This window comes from Grammomys surdaster, unplaced genomic scaffold (genome assembly GCF_004785775.1).
Source record: "Grammomys surdaster isolate TR1022 unplaced genomic scaffold, NIH_TR_1.0 60, whole genome shotgun sequence".
NCBI lineage: Eukaryota > Metazoa > Chordata > Mammalia > Rodentia > Muridae > Grammomys > Grammomys surdaster.
In genome coordinates, this window is record NW_021604562.1 from 6,389,277 (window position 1) to 6,411,930 (window position 22,654).

Consider the following 22,654-nt stretch of genomic DNA (forward strand, 5'->3'; position numbering starts at 1 on the left):
AAATCTACTAAGCAAATCTACTATGAGAGAGCCTCCCATAGCACCTTTCAAGATATACCTGGCCCAGTTTGTAAGAAGTGTTGCATCTGTGTCCTATGTCCTAGGAACTGTATAAAATGTCAAAAACAGATTCCATCTTTCTGGTCCTTTGGGTGTCTACCCAAGCAGCAGTGGACAGTTAAAAAAAATTATTGATAAAAGTCAAGGGATATTTAATCAAATTGTTCATAAAGTTTCCTCATATCAATATTCCTTATGCTTGGCTGTTTTATTTTGCTGAATCATTACAACTGCCAGAATAATCTATGTGACCTAGTACTCACCCATATAAATTCTTACAAATTTTATTTAGTATGTGTATTCACATAGGCATGCATCCATATACGGATGTGAGAGGATAACTTTGTAGTTTACTCTGTCCATCTATCATGTGAGTCCAGATCAAATCTAGGTTATATGAGGCTTGGCAACAAAGGACTTTTACCTGCTAAGTCATCTGTTGGCTTATGAACTTTTTCTGAGTTCCCTTTGTAAAAGGACATTGAAGAAATTTATCTTAAATTATCCTTTTTATTCCAACATCCCAACTTCTAAACTTCAAAAGGCTCAGAGCTTATGTTTAACTTGTATGTTTCAAGTTAAATAATAACATGTTACAGCTGAATAACATATTACAAGCAATGTTTATTCACACCACTCAATTTTATATTCAAGTAGATTCCTTTTAGAAACATGACATAACAAATACTATGCCATTTTACCTTTGTGTAACTTTTGCACTTTTGGTAGTCTCTGTATAGTCCTGGTTATCCTGGAACCTACTATGTAGGCCAGGCTACTCTTGAACTTGCAGTAATCCTCCTGTCTCAGTATCTGGAGTGCTGGGATTAGAGATAGGCATGAGCCAGCACACCTGGTTGCAACACATTTCTCAGTTTCACAGTTTCAACAGTTTGCAGGATATAGCACAGCATGACAGTCTAGGTCTGAAGACCAGCCCCTAACTGATTACCCAGTCATCTTTGTATAAGCTTTGCTAACTTTGCTATGACTCATTTTATTCACTTCCTGGTGATCTGTGAAAATAAGGGAGTGGGGATACTAACAGGTCTCATGTCATGAAGATTTGTGAGTCATTACATGTAAACTACTTAAAACAATGGCCAGCAATACTAACCTACCACTCTGTAAATTTAGTTTAGAATCACTGATGACCAAAAGACTCCTTGCACAGTTTACAAATCAATCAAAATGAACACTGTACACTGAGAGAAGTAATTTTTAAAAAGTGCAACGGAAACTTTATCGCACAGAAGTGACAATTTTCAATAATAAAATGCTTTTTCAAATGCCGGCTTTCACACATCATGAGCCCATTATCTAAAATAGATTTCCTTAAATCAGGACTCCTTGCTAGATTTTTGTCCTAGCACTTAGTTCAAACTTAATGATTGTATTTTTGACACTGAACTGTGGATGGAAAACCCTTTTCACACATCTGACACAGTAGGCATTCAAATATATCCTAAATGAACAAGGTAGACATTTCAAGGTGTGCTTAATCTATACCAGATGAAATGAAAGCAGTAAGGGTTACAGGGTGAGATTTTAAAAAACCCAACTAGGGATTTAGTCACATTTAAAAATGTATATGATTTATTAAAAATATAAACTGGTAATGTGTTCTATAATAATCCCATTCAAACACATTGGAGTGTGATAATAAATATAATTTGTAAAGCATTTAGAACCACCCTTCCCTTTTGATTACAAGAGATAAAGCATACAACATACTGTAGGTTTATTTTTATTCAAAAAGTTACTGTCTCAAGACATAAATACAAATCAGCAAACAGTACAATTAGGACAATAGAATGTGGAGGACAACAGGTTAGAGTAATATAGAAAACAGTTTAGCTGGTTCAAAACAAAGCTGGAAGAACTGCTTTCACAAAGAAATACTCCTTTCAAGAGTGAGAAAAAAATCAACCTAGGTTTCAAATCATATATACAGTCCTCTCCGCAGTTCTAGGAAATGCAGTGGTGTGTAAAAGAACATATGCAATACGTTTGCACACAACAATGTTTGTATGTTAGACAGGTCTGGTTTTATTTGTTAACCATGAATTAATAAAACAAATGTATTTTATGGTCTTTCATTTAACCTATGGTTTTTTTGGCTACCACAGCCTGATGCTTGTTGATTTCCTGACTCGAAAAACCAGAAACCTTTTGGTATTCACACATCTGAAGATATTCTTGTATTGCAAGCATATTAAGGCATGGAATGATTAAAATAATATACCTCAAGAACTGAGAGACGACTGACAAAAGATAGATATACATGTAATATAAGTTAATATTTTGTTTTAAACGATGTCTAGCTGCCTAAGCCTCGCAAAATGAGTTGATGTCAAAATGGCAAGTGGCCACTTTCTGTTTTAAACTAATTCACTTGTGAAAGGACATAAAATGAAGTTTAAAGCTTAGCTTTCAAAGAATATTATGGGTTATGAATTCTATTATCCCATCTAATTTACATACAGAGGAAATGTACTGTAACCTGTTAGAAGTATCTTTAACCTGAAGACTGCTTGCAAAGACAGATAGATAAAACAATATAAAATACAAATTTAAAAATCATTTTAAAGCATGAACAGTCATGCTTTTCTATTTTTAAACATTGTTAAACTTTCAATATATTTCTGAAACCTCATAATTTTAAGTTGGAATTTAAAAGTAAGAAAAAACTAAACAAACTGCGCAATTATAAAATCAGCACCAATTTATATATATATATAATTTTATTTAAAATTTAGATCCCTATTCCCACACTCTAATAAGCTGTATAATTTTTGTTTAAATTTTCTGCAAACATACTACAATAAGCTTCTTTTATTTGGAGACAAAATACAGTGGCACTACTGGAAGGAATATCACAACGTTACATTTTTTTTTTTTTTAATCTTAAAGGACAAGCAAACTTTCAGGGCTGCTATGGGCTAAGCATGTTCGAGACTGGTTACCTTCTGGCATTTCACTGCATCTGGATTATTTCTGAAAAGTATACAGAAGCTCTTGGATTTTAAAAATATCTTAAAATACATTTTAGATGAAAAAATTGTAAAAGTTCTGCTTATAAGTTTAACTTTTTTCCACAATTACAACATTTAAAACAAAGTTTTGTTGATTGATGTTTTAAGCATTTAAATTTAGAATGCTAAAAACAATTCTATCCTACACTTTCAGGGAATAAATCCATCCTCAACTTTTGTTTCGTGGATGTAAACAGAAATCCAGCAGAGGTCATCATTATTTAGTACAACCAGTAAATAAACGTGAGAAGATTCTTATCTGTACCAAATACTTCTTCAGATTGTTATATATTTTTAAAAAAGCATGAAATAATTCCTTTAAAAGCCAACTAACAGCGCATAAATAAAATATTTACTTTCTAAGAAAAACTGTAGCTTATCATCAAATTGTTTACTTGTCCTTTATTTTTTCAGGCAAACAAAACTGCCCCTCAATGCACTTCATCTTGGTAAGCATAAGCATGTTATATTCTCCTTAGAGAAAAATCTGTACAGAATTTCACTGTATCTACCACACTTTAAAATTTCCTCTTCCACTTAGAAAATGACTTCACCACAGATTTAAATGTGTACTGGTATTAAAACATTGACACACCAAGAACCTAATGAGAGAGGGAAAAAAAATCTCGTTAAAATAGTCATTCATTTCTTAATAAAAATCTGTAAATATTATAATACTTAACCATTGTTATGCTAAAATATTAATAAAGCTACTCTGAAAACATCTCTTCAGATATATAAAAACAAAAATAGTGATCATTAATCAATAATAAAATAACAATAGTATTCATTAACATGTCAATTAACTCACAAATATGACTAAAAGTAGGGACTCTGGTGTAATTGTTATAGAATCACCTCAAGCCTAACTGAACATTTGTTGAATAAACAACAAATGTAGTTCCAAGTATATCCTTCTAGCATGGGTTCAGTGCAAAGAATTTAAGAAAGTCTCATTTGTACCCTCAAGTAGGTGGTTTTTAAAATAAGCATCTATCTGAACATGAAAAACAAAAAAAAAATCAAGAAAAATGCAGCTGCATAAAAGAATAAAAAGCTTTCTTTATAAAATCTAGTCACAGTTATGAACACTTTAAGAAGCACCTAAGGGTAGTAAAATGAGTTATTCTGGTGCTTTGCTTGTACATTCTAGTTAGAACAGGATTGGTAGGCAAAATCTGATAACTTGTCACTAAAACACTCGAGCAGCACATAACTTTGACTGTAGGTAGTATGTTAAATGTTTCATTTAGAATTCTAGCACTTATTAGACCAGTTAAATAAAACTTTAGGCTACTGTAAATGAGCGAGACTAGTTAGCAAAGCCAGAAGAAACTGAGATTGAGATCACTAATGGCTCAGACTTCTCACTTCAGAAGAAGTCAGAATCTCATGAATTGTTTTCATCTGAAGGGACTGTTTATTCTCAGACAAGGAAAATTTGTGTACTGTTGTAGTGTAAGTAAAGTGCTTAGACTCTGGGAACAAAAACAAAAAGGAGTTGCACATTCATGACAACTCTGCACTTCTCATCGCTTGTCCTTCTGGCTTCTCTAAGAAGTCTTAGGTTTTCTGTTAGAGTCCAGAGTTGGGGAGTTATTATGTTTCCATTAAAGAAGCCTAAATGATGTTTAAAGGTTTCTTCTAGTCAAAACACTTTATAACTTTGAATAAGTAGAGTTCTAATTACTAATGAAAAGGTAAATTATTTGTTTGAGTATTTTTGCCTGCACGTATATGTGTACATCATATGAATGCTATGTGTGTGGAGGCCAAAAGAAGGTGTCAAGTTCCCTGGAACTAGAGTTACAGGCAGTTGTTAGCTACCACATGTGAGCTGGGAGTGCTCTAAACCACTGAGCCATCTCACCAACCACACTAGTCAATTTTGAATGTAGAGTGTGCTACTAAGATGATCTAAGGTGTTTTTCAAATATAGTGCTTAATCAGGAAGCACCTGAACACCTGACATTCATTTGTTTTTAACAGAGTAGCTTATAACCAGACTTCCCCATTAGAATATTAAATTAGCTGTGGTACATTGAGCACTTTTCTAATTTTATGCTGCAGATAACTCTAGTTGGAGAAGTTTGACACAAGTGACATTAGTGGCAATGTTTTCTGAGTTAACACATTAGACCTATTTTTTATGTCATCACTAATAAATACTTAAACATATATTACAAAGTTCCAATATTAAGTTTTAGAGTGTTAAACAAATACCAACAGGAAATGACCGTATCATAGGAGATAAACCAATTTTGTTTCTAGGTGAGAAAACTTCTATTAAACTAGAATCCTATGCATATACAACTCCAAAAACATACATGCATAATTACTATACTACCATTACTAGACAATGTGAAAATCATAACCTAACAGATAGTTAAGAATTGTTTAGTTGCAGCCTGATGCATCTATATTAAGTGCTTTGAGTTACTTCACTTTGAGTTAGAGAATCTGAGAACTAGGGATTAAGGGATTCAAATTCTAGTTTTACTATTTTGATGACATTTATCATAGTTTTAATTATAATGTATTTATTGTAAGAAGACTTTTTTGCATTCAATATCTTCGATTAATTCTGTTTTTTATGTTATGATTGAGACACTATGAACTACATAGATATTTCTTCAAGTCATGGAAATTGAAAATTAACAGTCAAAGACTTAGAAAGGTACCCAAATCATGAAAGATTACTGAACACTCAGTTATGTGACTGCTGCCATCATGTGGTAATACTATAAAATTACATATATACATGTGCTTATTTCCTTATTAGCACAGGCATCTAAAACATCAAATCAAAAAGGATATTATTTATTCTCAATATTCAACATACATTAAAACGTGATAAAGTTGTAGTTGATAAATACTGGGTACCTATTCTTTTTGGACCATCAAGCTATAGTTTTCTTTACATGTTAAATGTCAAAATGGGCAGAAGCAGTTTCTTATGGGTGTTTCATTAATTTTATGACTCTGACAAGCGTCATTTTATGATGAAGAAAACAATTATTTAAGGTCATGGCACTAGATAAATACATTAGAAATATGGAAAGCTCTAGCTGCCACATCTTAACTATAGTTTCTCATTTCAACTTCCTAATAACATTTCTTGGTATTTCACACAAATAAGATCTTAGTTTAGTTTTAGTAAGTAGATATGGCAGTAACGGTGATCAAATTAATGCCCTAATGCCTTTAAATACATTTAAATACCATAGAATTAAATATACAATTAAACTATAAAATTGTGGGTAGGTTAGGCTGCCTCTTGCTATAGAGCCATGTACTCAAAAGAATGGCCTGCAGACCAGAAGTATTAATAGCACTTGTTAAAGATGCATAACCTCAGGCCACACTCCAGACCTAAAAATCTAGTTGTATTTTTAAAAGATCTCTGGATGACTCAACTGCACATTAGAAATTGAGAATAAATGAATTTAAAAGGACCTCTCCCAAAGGGCTGAGAACATAGCTCTGTGATAAGGCCTTTGCCTAGTATATGTGAGAGCCATCTTCAATTCCCAGCACCACACACTAAATAAATAAGATGCTCTGTTAATAAAATTCTCTGTAAAGCTTTTGTTATGTAAACAATTATTATTATATTATATGATATGGTTTGTCAAAACATTTCTCAGATCTGTCTAAAGAGTAGGGAAATGAGTAAGTAGAAGATAACACTACCAAGGAACACAGAGCAGTAATTACCCAAGTTAGGTATAGGGAGGAAGCAGCACTAGTGGGTTAACACAAAAAAGTGAGATGGGAAGATATGCAAGTTATTTGACTAAACAAAATAATTATGTTAGGCAGAACTCAAACATAATCACCACTGCTTCAAGGACTCTAGTCTATCAAGAACGAGTATATATGCTAACCTATCTTACCATACCAGCATGGTGGTTATCATAATGAAAGTATGTATGAAGTATTAAAGAAACAGAGTAAAGTACCTATCTGGAGAGGTCACCAAAAACTCTTTCAATCTCATGCTTCATTATTAAACCCTTAAGGTATTTCTTTTTCCTTTGAGACTGTGGTCAAGGTTGGCCTTATCTCACCATCCTCTCTCAGCTACCAAAGTGCAGCAGTTACTAGTGAGTGTGCTACTATTACTGGTTCTGTTTTCAGTTTCTACCGTGACTTCAGATTATAATTATTCATCTATTTATTCTGCCCATATAGAAATGCCAAAGGATTCTTGTTTAAATACATTTTGGATTTGTTTCATTCCTTCACTTGAAATCCCTCAAAAGACAACCCAAACTTACAGGGAAGTTACAGGGAATGTTAAATGCTTAACATTCAAATTCCAGTTGGTCAAGAATTTCAAAGTACTTTTAACTTTTTATTACTACTGCATCAAGTCATTGTGTAAAGTTTTGATTTAAAATTCCTGGACATATTTAAATTAAACCTACTGATTCATCCATAATTGAAGCTGGATCAAAGAAATCAGGCTTCAGTTCAGTTCTCTCTCTTCTATTCTTTGATGGTGGCTAAGAAAAAAGAGAAAAAGTTGATTTTTGATAATCATAAACCAACAGTAAATAAACATATTCATATAAATGTTATCTCTGAGTAGTCTATGTGATTTTCAAGTAGACCTGAAAATATTTCAATCATTACTTGCCAACATCCTATCTTCCCACCAAAACGAAATGGTTATAAGCACAAAAAACTTCATTAGTAGAAAAAGTCTTGAAAGTAAAACAGATACATACTTTTCACTTTACTTTTAAAAAAATCACTCTTCTAATATCATTTTTCTTGAATGGTATCTTATAACATAGCACTTCCTTCAAGAATACCCAGCAGTATACTAAATACCAAAGCCACAGGGCTTGGCCTGTTATAAGTTCCCCTTTATCAATTTGGGGATTTCTTCTCCTTGGATGAGTTTTTAAGTTTTAATATCTTCTATCATCTCAATCTATCTCACAAAGTTAAATGAGATTATTGCTTAAAATGAAATATGAGTATACTGCATGAACCCTAATGATAAGTTACTTAAAAAAAAAAAACCTTAAGCTGGTTGGGGGTAGCACATGCCTTTAGTGCCAACACTTGGGAGGCAGAGGCATGTGGACCTCTGAGTTCAAGGCCAGTCTGATCTACTGAGTTCCAGGACAGCCAAGACTACACTGAGAAACCCTGTCTCAAAACAAAGAAAAAATATTTTATATATTTATCTTCTCAAGATTCAAGTTACTTTTAATTTTACTTAACATTCAACACAAAAGTCTGCCTCAACAAAGGGTTTCTACCAATAATGTAAAAAAGTATATTTGATAATGAAAATTTAGAAACTGGTGTGAACACACTCAACTTTTAAAAATTTAGAATGTAAACACTGAGTATTATTTGATTTTTATAGTCTAAGCAAAATAAAAGTTCTTTATAGTTTTACATATTACTAAATTGACTTCAAATGTAAATATACAATTTTTATTACTGCAAAAAATTCTTCCTGCCTTCAGAAACTGAACTTTTGTACAACCTTGCAAGCCAGTTAATAATATGCCTTGAAAAAAAATAATATGCCTTAGACCATTTAAAACAATTATTTTTTGTTTGTTTGTTTTTGAGATAGGGTTTCTCTGTGTAGTCTTGGCTGTCTTGGAACTTGCTCTGTAAATCAAAGTGGCCATGAACTCAGATCCACCACTGGCCTCTGCCCTCAGATCCACCACTGGCCTCTGCCTCTCAAGTGCTAGGATTAAAAGTATGAGCCACCAGCCCAGCTGAGATAATTTAAAAATCGATTTCACTACAGTGTTTTCAGCCTGTTTAACTTTCCTTTAAGAAAAGAATGCAATCAATATTAATGCGCCTTGGACTTCCCATGTAATCAGCATTTTACAAGCTAACCTAAACACGTAACTCTCTCTTAACTTTAATCTTAAACTACATACTTATGCATTTGAGTGACCCAGAATAAAGTGATAAAGTGTGTGTAAGAGACAGAGAATGAGAACTTCATGGTAATCATGTTCTAAAAACAATTAATACATTGAAAGTAACCTTAAAACAAATATGTACTAGAAATATTGGATATAAAAGGAATCTTTTCCCTATGTGACACAGGTGTATCAAACTAAGGTCTAGCATCTTCAACACATGACTAAATCCCTTCTCATATACTTAAATCCCCAAAAATGACTTTAACATTTTTGTAGAATTTATTTTATCTTTCTCTAAGAAATAATGAACTTTATTTTCAAGGGACTTAGACAGGAAAAATATTACTTCTGGATGTTTCTTACCAAGTCTATATCCATGGTGTCAAAGTCCATTCCCTCATTAAGATCCTCAATCCTTCCTTCTGAGGACATCATAACATCTTCAACAATTGGCTCTTCATCATCTTCCATTAGGCTTGTACCACGCCGACTAGAGAAACATAAAACAAGGTAAAGCTCTGAACCAAGGCAGGACTATTAATATACAGGCAGCAAGTATGTAGCTTTGTATATTCGAATATAATGGAAAATGATGGAATTAAAAGTCAGGGAGAATGATTAGGCACTGATCATGTCAATGGTGTCAAAATCCCAATGTTCACTTGTTTTAAAATGCTAAAGATTTATGTTTATTCTATATTACTTAGATACATTTAGTTTCATAATTCTGATATGCCATATACAATGATCAACAACAAATTTCCACATGTGAACAAAGCAGATACCTCAAATCCGTTTTTGAAAGTAGGCAGGGTACAAATTAATAAATATAAACAGACCAAAGAAATAACATTTTCTGAATGCATATATTCTGATTTTACCTAATGTTAATCATTAGTAACCCATTCACTCAGTGACAAATGTGTACAGCAGCCATGCGTTCACTCACACCTACACATGAGACCTACACCATGACTGGTTTCTAGAGTAGCCTATGGATGAAAATCTTGAGGAAAACACGATTCTTGCCCTCAAGGAGCTTACAATATACTATGGGAAAACAGAGATAAACCTGACAAAATGGTACACATTACAATATATGCATCAAATGCTCTGGGAGTATACTAAAATAATTCTGCCTTATATAAAAATTAACACTTAATGCTTAAAAGCTGAAACTCAAAGTCACAAAAATATATAAAAATGAAAAATAACATTAAGGTCAAAGCCGTGTTTTGTTTTTTTTTTCACATACTCACAAGGAAAATAAATTAAGTTCACAAATTAGCCCAGGTCAGCATAAAGTAGGCAGCCCAAACGTGAATGCGCATTTGACTTCTTGCTTTCCAGTTTGGCTAACATTGCCATCTTTTCTTTTGCAAAGATCCCACAGATCCCAAAAACAACTCATCAAAATCTAAGTTATTTAATTAAATATTTTCAATGTACACAATACTATGGTAGATCACAATTATCTGATCCAGGCTTTCTGAACAGATATGATAATGCCAGACATAAAGGTTCTGGATAATAAAAGACAATTTTATTACATTTTTGTGGAAATAAAAGTAAAGGCAATCTGTGTGTTCTGAAGATCATATAATCAAAAACCAGAAATCCATTCTGTATTTCCTTTACATTACACTGATGGCATATGTGATATAAACTATGGAAGAAAATATAATTCATAAGTTATTTTAGTACAGGGTAGGTATCATGAATAAAAGAAAATTGGTAAAGCAAAAGTATTTTAAAGTTTCAGGCAATCAACCATTTATGGTACAACTACCAAAAGAGTCCTCTGGTGATAGTTGTTTATCTCAGGCAATCCTTTTTAGTTGTCTGGAGGAGACTGTGCATAATCAAGAACCAATCCAAATTGCAAACAAAATAAGAAAAATGAAAACAGTACTGAATAACGAGACATTCTAGACATCAAAGATCTTAAGCACTGGAATCAAGTTTTAAGAGGACAAATATAAACCAAGTAAGTATATGGTAGAATTCTGAACTATTTGGATGGCATTTAACTGGAAGCTAAGAAACTGGTTGTAGGTCAAGCATGAAATAAAATGCAAAATAAGGAAAATTTGGCAAGAGAAACAAGACAAAGCCAAGTGCTGGTATAGATGACCATAGGAGACAAGCTGTAATGGCACATACTCAGGGAGTAAACAGACTTTCTTAAGACCACTACAGAGAGAACTAGAGTGAATGAATACTTATATGCCACCATTCATGTGGTGAAGGATCATTTAAGAAAAATGTGAATTCTTATTTTAAAGTCAACAATGTAAAACAAAATATAAATTTTAAGAGAGGCAACAATCACTATCCCAAGTTTCAAAAAATACATTATGTTACAATGCTTTCAAACTTAAAATAAATAAAATAACATTTTGCCATGTATATAAGGCATGATTTCAAGTCTACTTGTCAGCAATTTCATTTTAGAGTCACAGCTAATTAGGATTTCTGAAGTATTTATCAAGTTCCCATACAGAATCCAGTAAAAGCAAAGTAAGAACAATTTTTAAGCACTGAACATTTACTCATTCCATGAACATTTGCTTAAGTGCTTTCTATGTGTCAAGCTCTTAACAATGAGATCCTTGCCCTTGAGGAGCTCACAGTCTAGAGAAATGGACAATTATTGTAATACACAAATAATTACAATACAATATGGCAAACGCTGTAAGAAATGCAAATATACAAGGTTATAGGATCACAGAAGATTACAATTTCACTTACGGTGACATTTGAGCCTCTTTTCACCATGGATTTACTAGTATTCAGGTAATGAGACGTGACATACTAAAATGGAGTCAGGGGGCATATTTTGAAAGATCTTGCATGCCATGAACTAAGTAAAGAAACTGAACTTTATCCAGCAGGCAATGGTGAGCCATGGAAAAGTTCTAAGTAAGAAAGTTACATGGTAAGATTTTTATTCTAAAATTATAATTCCTGATGGTAGTGTGAATGATGGAGTGGTGGAAAGTGTGAAGGGAGAGGTTTGGTGAGCAGATAAATGGGGGGTTTCAGGGAAGAAAACCAGTTAGAAAGCTAATTACAATAGTTCAGGTGAAAGATGAGGACCTGAACTAAGGTGGGAATATAATTAAGATGTAACACAAATGTATTTTTAATTCTGTGTACCAAAATAAACAAGGATTCATATTTATACTTTTCCAACAGATCAAGTTAAGAGTGATTGGTCCTTTGGCTAACTAGTTAATATTTGACTTAAAACATTTTATTTTTCTGTTGGAAAGACCAAAATCTCGTTCCTTGATTATTTCAGCTTAGTTACTCTCGAGAGTTTGCTGAAATTGTAGATCCGGCACACATTAAGTTATGTTAAAATGAATTAGTGAACTTCCTAGACTCAGACAATAAGGCACTCTCACTTACATGGCATGCTGAAGATTAGTTCGCAGTTTAACATAGCTCATTGCTGCTCTCTCCTGCTGTTGCCTTGCTTCCTCTTGTTGTCTTTGAGCTAACATCCATGTTACCTGCGTGCTTCAAGGAGAATTTTATTCTTCTTTTAACTTAACTTTTTTCTATGTAATTGATAATGTTCTAGTAAAGAAAATGATCAAATGTACTTACTTATAATCCAGAGGAGTTTGATGGTGCTCCGTCTGCATTGGATAGACACTCATGAAGCTATCTTCAGGCCGTAACCTTTTCGGTTCTCTCATAATGGTGGAAGTGAGCTGTGGTGTCTGCATCATAACAGGGGTGTGCAGTGTTTGTTCTCTGCTCAACCACATACTGTCACTGCTACTGCTTTCTTCAGCTGAAAGAGAAAATGACAGCCATGACGTTTGGTTACTAATTGTAACTCACCTAGAGTCTTATACAACCCAAATAAAACAACAAACATCTGGTTGCTTTCCGTACAGTACTGTTGGAAACTGTGTTTCATTAGGTCCTACCCCGGTCTTCCAATCTGTTTGTAGGAAAGAAGAGGTAAGCAATTACAACACAGTATTGGTACTAGGAAAAAGGAATATAGAGGGCAGAGGCGTAGTGATAGAGACAGATACAGCTCCCCAGAAACAATGGTTAACAAGCATCTGTACCAGGAAAGATTTTCTATGCAGACCACAAGAACACTGATGTGTGAAACAGCAATGACCAAATCATGTTGATATCTGACTACAAAAATGCCAATTTCTTATGGTTCAAGTTACTAGTTTGATACCACAGGAATGAGAAGATCACAAGATAGGAAAAGACTGGACAAAGAAGCAGGATTCAGTATGTAGCCAGGTACATGGACTGTAGCACTCAGGACAAGGTGGGACTAGTAGAAGTTGAAAGGCAGCCTGGAGCACACACTGAGGTTTTGTCTCAAAAGGCAATGCAAACAAACAAAAAAATAAACAAAAAACTAATATGTGGAACATATTGTGAGTTAGACAAAGGGGACAAACTTGCTAACAGTCTGAAGAAAGGGAAGCCATTTGGTGCATTACATGTTGTAGTCAATGTGGTGGTGGAATGGATGAAGGAATGCTAATGAGTAACAGGCCAGATGGGAGAGCAAGTATGTGGCTCAGAGAAATCCAATTCAGTACAAGGAATGGGATTAGTAGGTGGGGTGCTTTTTAGCCTATAGGATGTGAATGGCACTGATCCTAAGACCTTAATGCCAAAGTAAACATATGTAACATATGTACATTAAGAAGTGAATTATTAACATCACACCTGTAGAATCTACCCCATGGAACACACACAATGGCCCCATCATTACAAATGACAAATTCATATGTCAGTGTTACTTAGTTAATAGTAAGGTAAAATTAGTTAATATGAATTTGAAGGAAAGCTATTTTAAAAAAATAATTATTTATCTTATGTACATCTACACTGTCTCTGTCTCCAGACACACCAAGAAGACATCGAATCCCATTACAGATGATTGTGAGCCACCATGTGATTTCTGGAAATTGAACTCAGGACCTGTGGAAGAGCAATCTTAACCGCTGAGTCATCTCTCCAGCCCGGAAAGCTATTTTTTACAAGACTGTACGTATGTCTGCTGTGCACCTATATCATGTATATGAACAGTTTTAAAGAAAACTTGAGGGTAAATGTGCTACTACCCAAGTGATCAAGGGCTTAGACATAAACTGCTCATGTTACAATATAGCAAGACTATTTATTTATAGTTCTACATGTTCAGAGTCATTTTCAACTGACCTGGCATTTATCTTTTATTACATTAATTTACTAATGGCAATTTATATAGCTCTAACTTAATAGCCTATCTGTAAGATATTATATAAATACCAATATATAAAGTGTTGCTGAGAATATAAAGGAGCGATTTGGTGACTCAGCAGAAATTTTAACTATTTAAAGATTTTTAAGATTTACAATCATATTCAAGAAGCATCCTTTTAATTTGATAATTTTTCTATTAAAATGATATTTCTTATAGTTTCTTATAAACCATCACATCCCATTTAGGAGTCTTTGCTCACTTACAGTGATACTGGGATTTTATAACCAAGTCTAAAGCTCTATATGTTATAAGGTTATGATTAGACAAAAGATGCTGAAACTACACAGCAATCAAACTTTAGGACTATATACTTGATAAGTGAAGGCTGATATATGGCAATTTAAAAATGTGGTCACAAATTCCATTGACACCCTTTACACTAAGATACAGAGAACTGAGCTAGGCAATGTGGTTAGAGTTCTATAGTTCCATCTCTTACAAAAGTGGGCAGGAGATTCTTAAGTTCAAGGCCAGCTTGGGATATATGAAACTCTGACTTATAGAAAACAAAATAAAAAAAAATGAGGTAAAGAACTATATATCCCTTCTCCTGAAATCTACTGATTTCTTAGTCACTAGAACATTATAGAAGTTATACCATGCTGGTTTGCAGGCTGGGGTCTCACACTGGTAGCATTCACATTCTGTTTTTAGAGTAATAACTCTTGGAGCTTAGTGACATGCTCATATACAGACATTATAAAAAGGTTCTGAGAGACAGTCCAGGTAAAGTCAGGCTCATAACCATCTGTAATGTGATCTGATAATCTCCTCTGGGATGCAGGTGTACATACAGATAGAGCACTCATATACATAAATAAATATATCACTATTCTTAACTGTATGCATATCAAAATTGCTCCAAGATGATATCAGATAATTTTGTTGCAGTAAAATATTTTTTGAAGAAGCTCTGGAAGAGCATCAAGTGTTCTTAGCCACTAAGCCCCAGAATAGTGATAAAAAAAAAATAGCAATCTGTTTTTACTGTTTTCAATGTGAAAAGGAAAAATGTGCCTTAAAGAGTTGACAGAACTGACTGTCATGCATGTAAAATGGTTAAACCAGTACATTTACACATAATTCATAAGTTGTGTAAGCTACTATTGAGTATCACATATTTCATGAGAAACGAGGTGAATCTTAATGTTGGTCACCAGTAAGAATAAATTAACTGCTTCCTTACGGAGTGCTAGTTGCATGCCTTCAACCACTTTCCGTTTTCCTGTAGACGGTTTTGATTTTTTACTCCGTACAGTTGATCCCCGACTGCTCATTCCACTAAGGACTGACATGGTATCATCATCGCCACCAGCTAGCAAAGAATTTCGGTAAGACATCAGAGGAAGCCATACATCTTCTCTTCGGAGTGACATCTGAAAGGTCATGAACTTTTCCAAATAAACATACCTTAAAAAGAAGTAGACAGCATTAGCTTTGATGCACAGAGCTGCTATTCAAACAAGGTTGCAGGAACATGAGCCTAATACTTCACTACTTATTCTCAGCCTCAGTAGCAAAATGAAGAGAAAACGTCTACTCAAACCTCACATTGAATGAAATAATTGAGAGTACTCTAGCTTAATATTTTTTGATCATCTGCTATGTCCTTGGTACTAACAATAGGCATATAAGTTCCCTAAGCACAAAACTTCAGCTTGGTGGAAAATTTGTACCTATAGTTGGTTTTGTTTTTAATAAAAAATTCTCATCAAAATGTAACTAACATTCACTTGATTACTATGTGCTAAGCATTTTCAAGATATTTTAACTAAACTTACAGTTTCTAAGGAAAACATTCTCTCCATTTTAGATGTAGGAATAGACAGAAGGTAAATTAATATACCCATAATCATAAAAATGACAGTATCATCATGATTTGGATCCCAGGGTGTGACAATAGAAGTGAAGATCAACTAAGTATATTGTACAATTCAAATATTTGGAGCGATTGCAATAAATAAAGTAAATAAGTAAATAAGTAAATAAGTAAATAAATAAATAAGTAAATAAAGTAAATAAGTAAAGTCAATTTTAAAAAACATACTGCTTTGTGGTAACTGTTCAATACATCTTTTTACTTACAAATACTTCTTCCATCCTTACTACTACAGCACTCCTCACCATAGCCTACAACTGGGCTACCAGTCTGGAGACCAATATCAGTCCGAGATAAGACTCAAAATTTCAGACAAAATAGACGAACTGGCAGAAAAATTAGAGCTCTGTGCCACTATGTCACTTAACAGAATACTAACAATAAGGAGGCTCCAGGACAGGGACATGGCTCAGTGGGTTAAGAGCACTTGGTCTGCAATGCAAATGTCCCAGCACTTAATCACATATAATGCATGCTTGCAAAGGTCACAACTCCAGGACTGGGGAGTAGAGACAGGTAGATAATTAGAGGTTGGTTGACAACAGGGCTGAGAAACCATGTCTCAGAGAAGAAATGCAGTGCTCTAGACATACAGTAGACTACTTTGGCCACCACACATGCATGCACCTACTCATGTACATGCCCCACAAACAATCAAACATTCCCCTAACAAACACAATAACAAACAAGTAAATAAGTAGCCTTCATGGAAGCAAAAATCTGTGCTTCTTTAGCCCTGGGTCTCTACTAAGCTGATTTTTTTTTTATTTATAAGCCTCAAGTATACATTTTCAAAATACTAACATACTGTTGTCTACTATAAATATCACAGTGTAGTTTTATACTTTTCTATTTGAACTCAGCAATATACTTTTAAAATCTATTAGTTTTGACAATATTTCATAACCTGAGTCATGTAGGGGCATATTCTACGAAACAAAGAGGTTCTTTTGACATTTTCCATGTTCAAACATTGTAACATTTACCATTCCTTAATAGTTGTTCTTATTGTATGCACAATTCAAAGATTTTATAGGGCATATGCATGTGAATGATGAAGTGACTAGGCCTAAAGATAGGAAGAAACTTAACCATTACTAGGTAATGTCAGATAGTTCCATGTATCAATTCATGTCACCAATAATGTATATAATGTTCTCTTGTTCTACATCCTTGAAATTATTAATGCTATCAGAGTTATTAGTACTGTTCAACTGTTACATAAGAAATGACATTGTTTAATCTGCATTTCTATGATTAATGGTCTAAGAATTTTGCTTTAAATGGCAGAGTCTAGGGTTGGTAAGATGGCCTAGGATTATTAAAAGATATTAAACTGTGGTATTTCTAATTTTCTACCCCCTTATACCTCAAAGAGCTGGGGGGAGAGGGTGAGCCGTCTCTCTTACAAGTTACCACTTTAAAAAATTATTTCAGAGAAATTTTCTGTTTAAATATTAAATTGAGGAAAGAAACCGTTAAAGGAAAAGACAGTTTTGCTTTGCAGCAGAACCTTATTTCAAGATAAAGACTAATCTGGGTGAACCTCATGGATTTTCAGTATTACCATCCTTTAAATGCTACCATCTTACTTGAGCTACTGTAATTATTCAACAACACAGGAAGTAGAACTCACAATACTAAAATTCAGTATTGTACAAAGAACAGTTATAATGTTGAAAGTTATTAAAACTGATTAAGTAGAAAATTTTATAATTTTATAAATTAATATAATGCTACAGAGACATGTCAGAAAGACAATCAAGTGTAACAATTGTTCTTCAGCATTTCAAAATGAAGTTAAGCTGGAAAAGTCTAGTAAATACATACACTGTTCTTTTATCTTGTCGGAGCAGTTTAGAAGAAAATTCACTGAGAATATCAAGAAATGCCAAATTTAAAGGTGGATGGCTCTCCCCTTGTGGATTCGGCTCCTTAAAAGCAAATTCTATGCCATCTCTGTAAAGGAAATAAAATAATAAATAATATGATGTTTACTTCATTTGTAAATATTTTAAAAATTAAAAATAAACTATTTCAAGTTTCCAATACTACAAAATCATTCTAAGACAAAATAACACAGAGACAGACTTATACACCACCACCAGTTAGCCATTAGCTAAATTTAGTTTGTTTTAATCTACATTCTCTTTTGACCTATTCTTGTAACATAGCCAGGCTTTCAACTTGTTATTCTTCTGCTCAGGCTTCCTAAATGCTAGGATTATAGGAATATATTCTTTATTCAAATATTCTTTCCCACAAAAATAGCCAAAATTCTTGCACATAATGACCAATATATTATCTATACTTTTTTTCAGAATAGTAAAGTCATACTCTAACATATAGGATTACCTTAAAAGTGAATAACGCCCACTTATAATGTCTTGTTTAAAGCCTTTAAAATTAATCTCAGGGCTCATTTAACCATATTAACATTACAATTTAAATATTGCAACTGACCAAGGTAACAACCACCATTGTGCCCTACCAAAATATAACAGGGTAGAGAAACAATGAAGACAAAATTGGGGGGAGGGGGAAGCACAAGAAAGAAAATGTAGCTCTTTCACTAATTACTCTATGTATAGCTCTTAAATGTAACCTAAAATTATCACCTATATACTAAAAGGCATACAACAAGGTGAAGTAAGAGAGTAAATTAAGGTTGGAGAGAAATAGATAAAATGAATAAAAGCAATAAGTTATGTGCAATTCATGTGACAGTACACAATCTCAGGGCTCACTGGCCAACTAATATAGCTTAATTGGTGAGTTCCAGGGCAAGCACAAAACTTATTTCAAAGGAGATGGATAGCATTCTGAACATTTGATTCCAGTTTGCACAAGTGTACCCATGCACACAGATACACATGCGTATATTTATAAAAGTGCAAGGTGTGGAAGAGGACCACACTACAATAAGTTTTTAAACTTATGAGCTTTATAAGCCAATAATAAAAACAAGCCTACAAAAGTATGGACACAAAGTTAAGATTCATGAGAATACAAGCATTAAATAAAGGATTAGGAGATTGGTTACTTGTGGAGCATGGCAATTGCTTCTCTTGTTTTCAATTGATCAAGTCCAAAAGTTAAAGCAAAACGTCGAGCAAGTTCTTTTATGCCACTAAATGTTGAGGATGATCTATCAAAATTATAGCCATTCTCTTGTATCATCTCATTAAAAAGCTGTTTGGAAAAAAGAAGGAAATCTTAATACTTTATAAATATAAACTAACATATTTTAAGCATATTTTTAAATTAAAATATAAAAGATAAATGATATACTGCATCGATGACACCTGAAACACAAAAAAGCCATGATACAAATTATGTCATATAATACACTTGAAATACAGAAATCATTACTGGTTCTTGAATATCTATATAGCAAGGAAAAGAAAATGATTATTACAAAGACACAGTTGTACTGCTGTGTTCATTGTATAGTATCACTCACAATGACCAGGAGATAGAATCAACTTAATTGTCCACACATGGATGAATGCCATGGATCACATACATATGCTTGCAAACAAACAAAAGGGAGTATTATTTAGCAGTTAAAAGGTAGAAATTAGGTCATTTACAAAAGCATGGATGAACGCAGAAGACAATCCATTAAATGAAATAAGCCAGACATAAAAAGCCAAATACCATGAGTACACTTACTGGAACCTAACCAAGTGGAATCTAAAGATACAGAGAATAAAGGCATTACTGCCACAAGCTAGGGCAGTGGAACAGAAATAATCAATTGGAATGATTAGGTTCCAGAGATTAACCGTCCACTATGGTTAAGTATAGTTAACAGTGACAGAGATACTATACAGATAAGTGGCTAAGTGGTAGAGTATCTGCCTTTCATACAAAGGGCCCTATATTCCTCTAAAAAAATGAAAACAAACAAACAAACAAAAAAAACTTTTAAAAACCCTAAAAAAACAGTAACAATAACAACAACAACAAACACATATTGGCCCACATATTCACACACTGTTTTGTCTCCTACACACAAACATCCATAAAAATCCTGTGTATTTAAAAATTGCTATCCAGGTAACAGTGGCACAGACCTCTAACTCCAGCTCTTAGGAGGCTGAGTCAAAAGGAATTTTAGATCAGGCCAACCTAGGCTACATGGTGAGACAAAAGCAAGATAGTTTAACTGGTAAAAAGTCTCTTCAATACATCTGATGATCTAAACTTGATCCCCATAACTCAGGATAGATGAGAACTAACTTCCCCAAACTGTGCTGTGCTTTTCACAAGCACAATCTGTCACACTTGTACACAGGCAATTATATAGGGAGGCTGGGAAGATGGCTCAGTGGATAAAGTGCTTAACATGCAAACTTGAGGACCAAAGTTCAAATCCTACCATCCAAATAAAATGCAAGTGGATGTGGAAGCCTGTCTATAATCCTCAGTGAAACAAGTTCAGTGAAAGACCCCACTTCAGTAAAGAAAAGCAATCAAAAACAATACTCAAGAGTCAATCTCTGGCCTCCACTGCACACAGGCATATACATGTATATATACTTCACACAGACACACACCAACAAGAAAAAATGAATAAGAAAATTGCTTAGAGTAGATTAAAACGATCTTACTGCAAGTTGTGAAGTAATGACATCAGCCAGACTCAATCACTTCTCATATGTGTTTAAACTTCATGTAAAACATTCTTTATTAATAAAAGATAAATATTTTGTATCACTACTTTTATGAATTGTCTGTCATGTCCTCTTCCCAGTTATAATTATTGCCAATTTGATCACTGAAAGTTAATTATGAGGCCGGACGGTGGTGGCGCACGGCTTTAATCCCAGCACTTGGAGGCAGAGGCAGGTGGATTTCTGAGTTCAAGGCCAGCCTGGTCTACAGAGTGAGTTCCAGGACAGCCAGGGCTACACGGAGAAGAAACCCTGTCTCGAAAAACCAAAAAAAGAAAAAAAAGAAAGTTAATTATGTTAAGTAGAGCTTACCTGCTGCAAACTGAGAATAAGGGTCTTAGCACACTGAATTTTGTCAATCTGCCTCGTTTTACTCATTGTTTCTTTGATGATATCTCCATAATCATTATAATACTGGAAAAAGAAATTGAGGCAAATTACATTAAATCTCTTAAAACGATTGGACATAAAGACTAACTTTAGCTCATAGAATGATCGTAGATGTAGATTTAAGAACTGTACACTTAGGGTCATTTCTAAAACATCTTTAAATTTCAAAAGCAAAATTGAACACCCCAAACTGTTTAAACAAAGCAGGCATGAAATAAAAAAGTTACTAAGTTTCAGAGTTTACTGAGTTTCAAAGTTAAAACTAAGTTGTTGTTTTTTTTTAGGACAATAAATATAGCCAGTTACTCTAACTGTCAATGAGATAGGAGGCCAACTTACTAATTTGGTTTACAGAAACAAATAGCCTATAAACTATTATATCTAAAATCTATATTATATATTACATATGTGCAATTTTTCTAAGTTAAAACAGTGGTTTAACACCCATAAAACAGGTTATCAAAGATAACACAGGAATATACAAGAAAAAAATTACTATTTTTTGAGACATCTTATCAAGCAACTCTGGCTATCTTGGAACTCACTCTGTAGACCAGGCTGGCCTCAACTGAGGAGATCTGCCTGCCTCTGCCTCCTAGGTGCTGGGATTACAGGCAAGAACCACCATAACCAAATAATATATACACATTTTTTGGTAATTTCTACCATTTAATAAAGTTGAGGAGAGTACAGATATAGACATATGGTGTAAAAATCATTCATCATGCCAATGATATAACTTCGGAACTACTTTTAAATGATGCTAAACCTCTTTCATATACTGAAATATTCAAAATAGAAAATTAATTAGGCTTTAACAAATTAAATGGATTTTTATTTGTAGAGAAACGATACTGAGTGTGGTGGCTCAGATCTTTAATCCCAGTATTCCAGAGGCAGATGCAGGTGGGTTTGAAGCCAGTCTTGTCTATACAATGAGCTCCAGGACAGACAGAGCTATATAGTGAGACTCATACTCAGATTAGATAGATAGATAAATTTCTGTTTAAGCATGAAATACTATCACACTGTATACTCTCAATCTCACCTTCATATACTGCTTGAAGATATCTGCTGCTGTGTTCATCTCCACCACTGTATATACAATTAGCTTACAAAATGCTGCAAGTAGATTTCTTCTCTTATGCAAAGCTTCAATTTTGCTGGCTTCATCCTCTTGCTGACCATCTGGGGAAAGGAATTCAATAATCAATACATCTTGTATTTTACTTCAACCATACTTTTTAAAAATATACTATACACTTTCCCCCTTATTGGAAATTTGAAAAGGAAATATTAAAACCAAAATTAAAAGTTGCAACTACTCAAATAATATACTATATTTTTGAGACATCATGGAAAAGGAACAGACGTAATAAGTAAAAGGAACTGATCAGTTG

General features: G+C 33.6%; 1 protein-coding gene across 7 annotated transcripts in view; it reads right to left on the minus strand.

Moving 5' to 3' along the window:
* Positions 1-1,791: 1,791 nt before the first annotated feature.
* Positions 1,792-22,654, minus strand: part of Stag2 (stromal antigen 2) — a 132,150-nt gene continuing 111,287 nt past the window's right edge. For 4 of the 7 annotated variants that reach the window (XM_028774712.1, XM_028776088.1, XM_028773984.1 and 1 more), the window contains exons 25-34: positions 22,303-22,442; positions 21,177-21,278; positions 19,229-19,377; positions 18,016-18,144; positions 15,493-15,716; positions 12,623-12,812; positions 12,422-12,532; positions 9,371-9,497; positions 7,526-7,603; positions 1,792-3,697 (exon numbers count right to left, since the gene is read on the minus strand). In XM_028774712.1, the coding sequence (XP_028630545.1) occupies positions 3,674-3,697; positions 7,526-7,603; positions 9,371-9,497; positions 12,422-12,532; positions 12,623-12,812; positions 15,493-15,716; positions 18,016-18,144; positions 19,229-19,377; positions 21,177-21,278; positions 22,303-22,442 (1,274 nt within the window). In that variant the 3' untranslated portion in view covers positions 1,792-3,673. The remainder of the gene's footprint in view (positions 3,698-7,525; positions 7,604-9,370; positions 9,498-12,421; positions 12,533-12,622; positions 12,813-15,492; positions 15,717-18,015; positions 18,145-19,228; positions 19,378-21,176; positions 21,279-22,302; positions 22,443-22,654) is intronic. The other 3 variants (XM_028776684.1, XM_028777976.1, XM_028777316.1) reach the window with 1 other exon arrangement.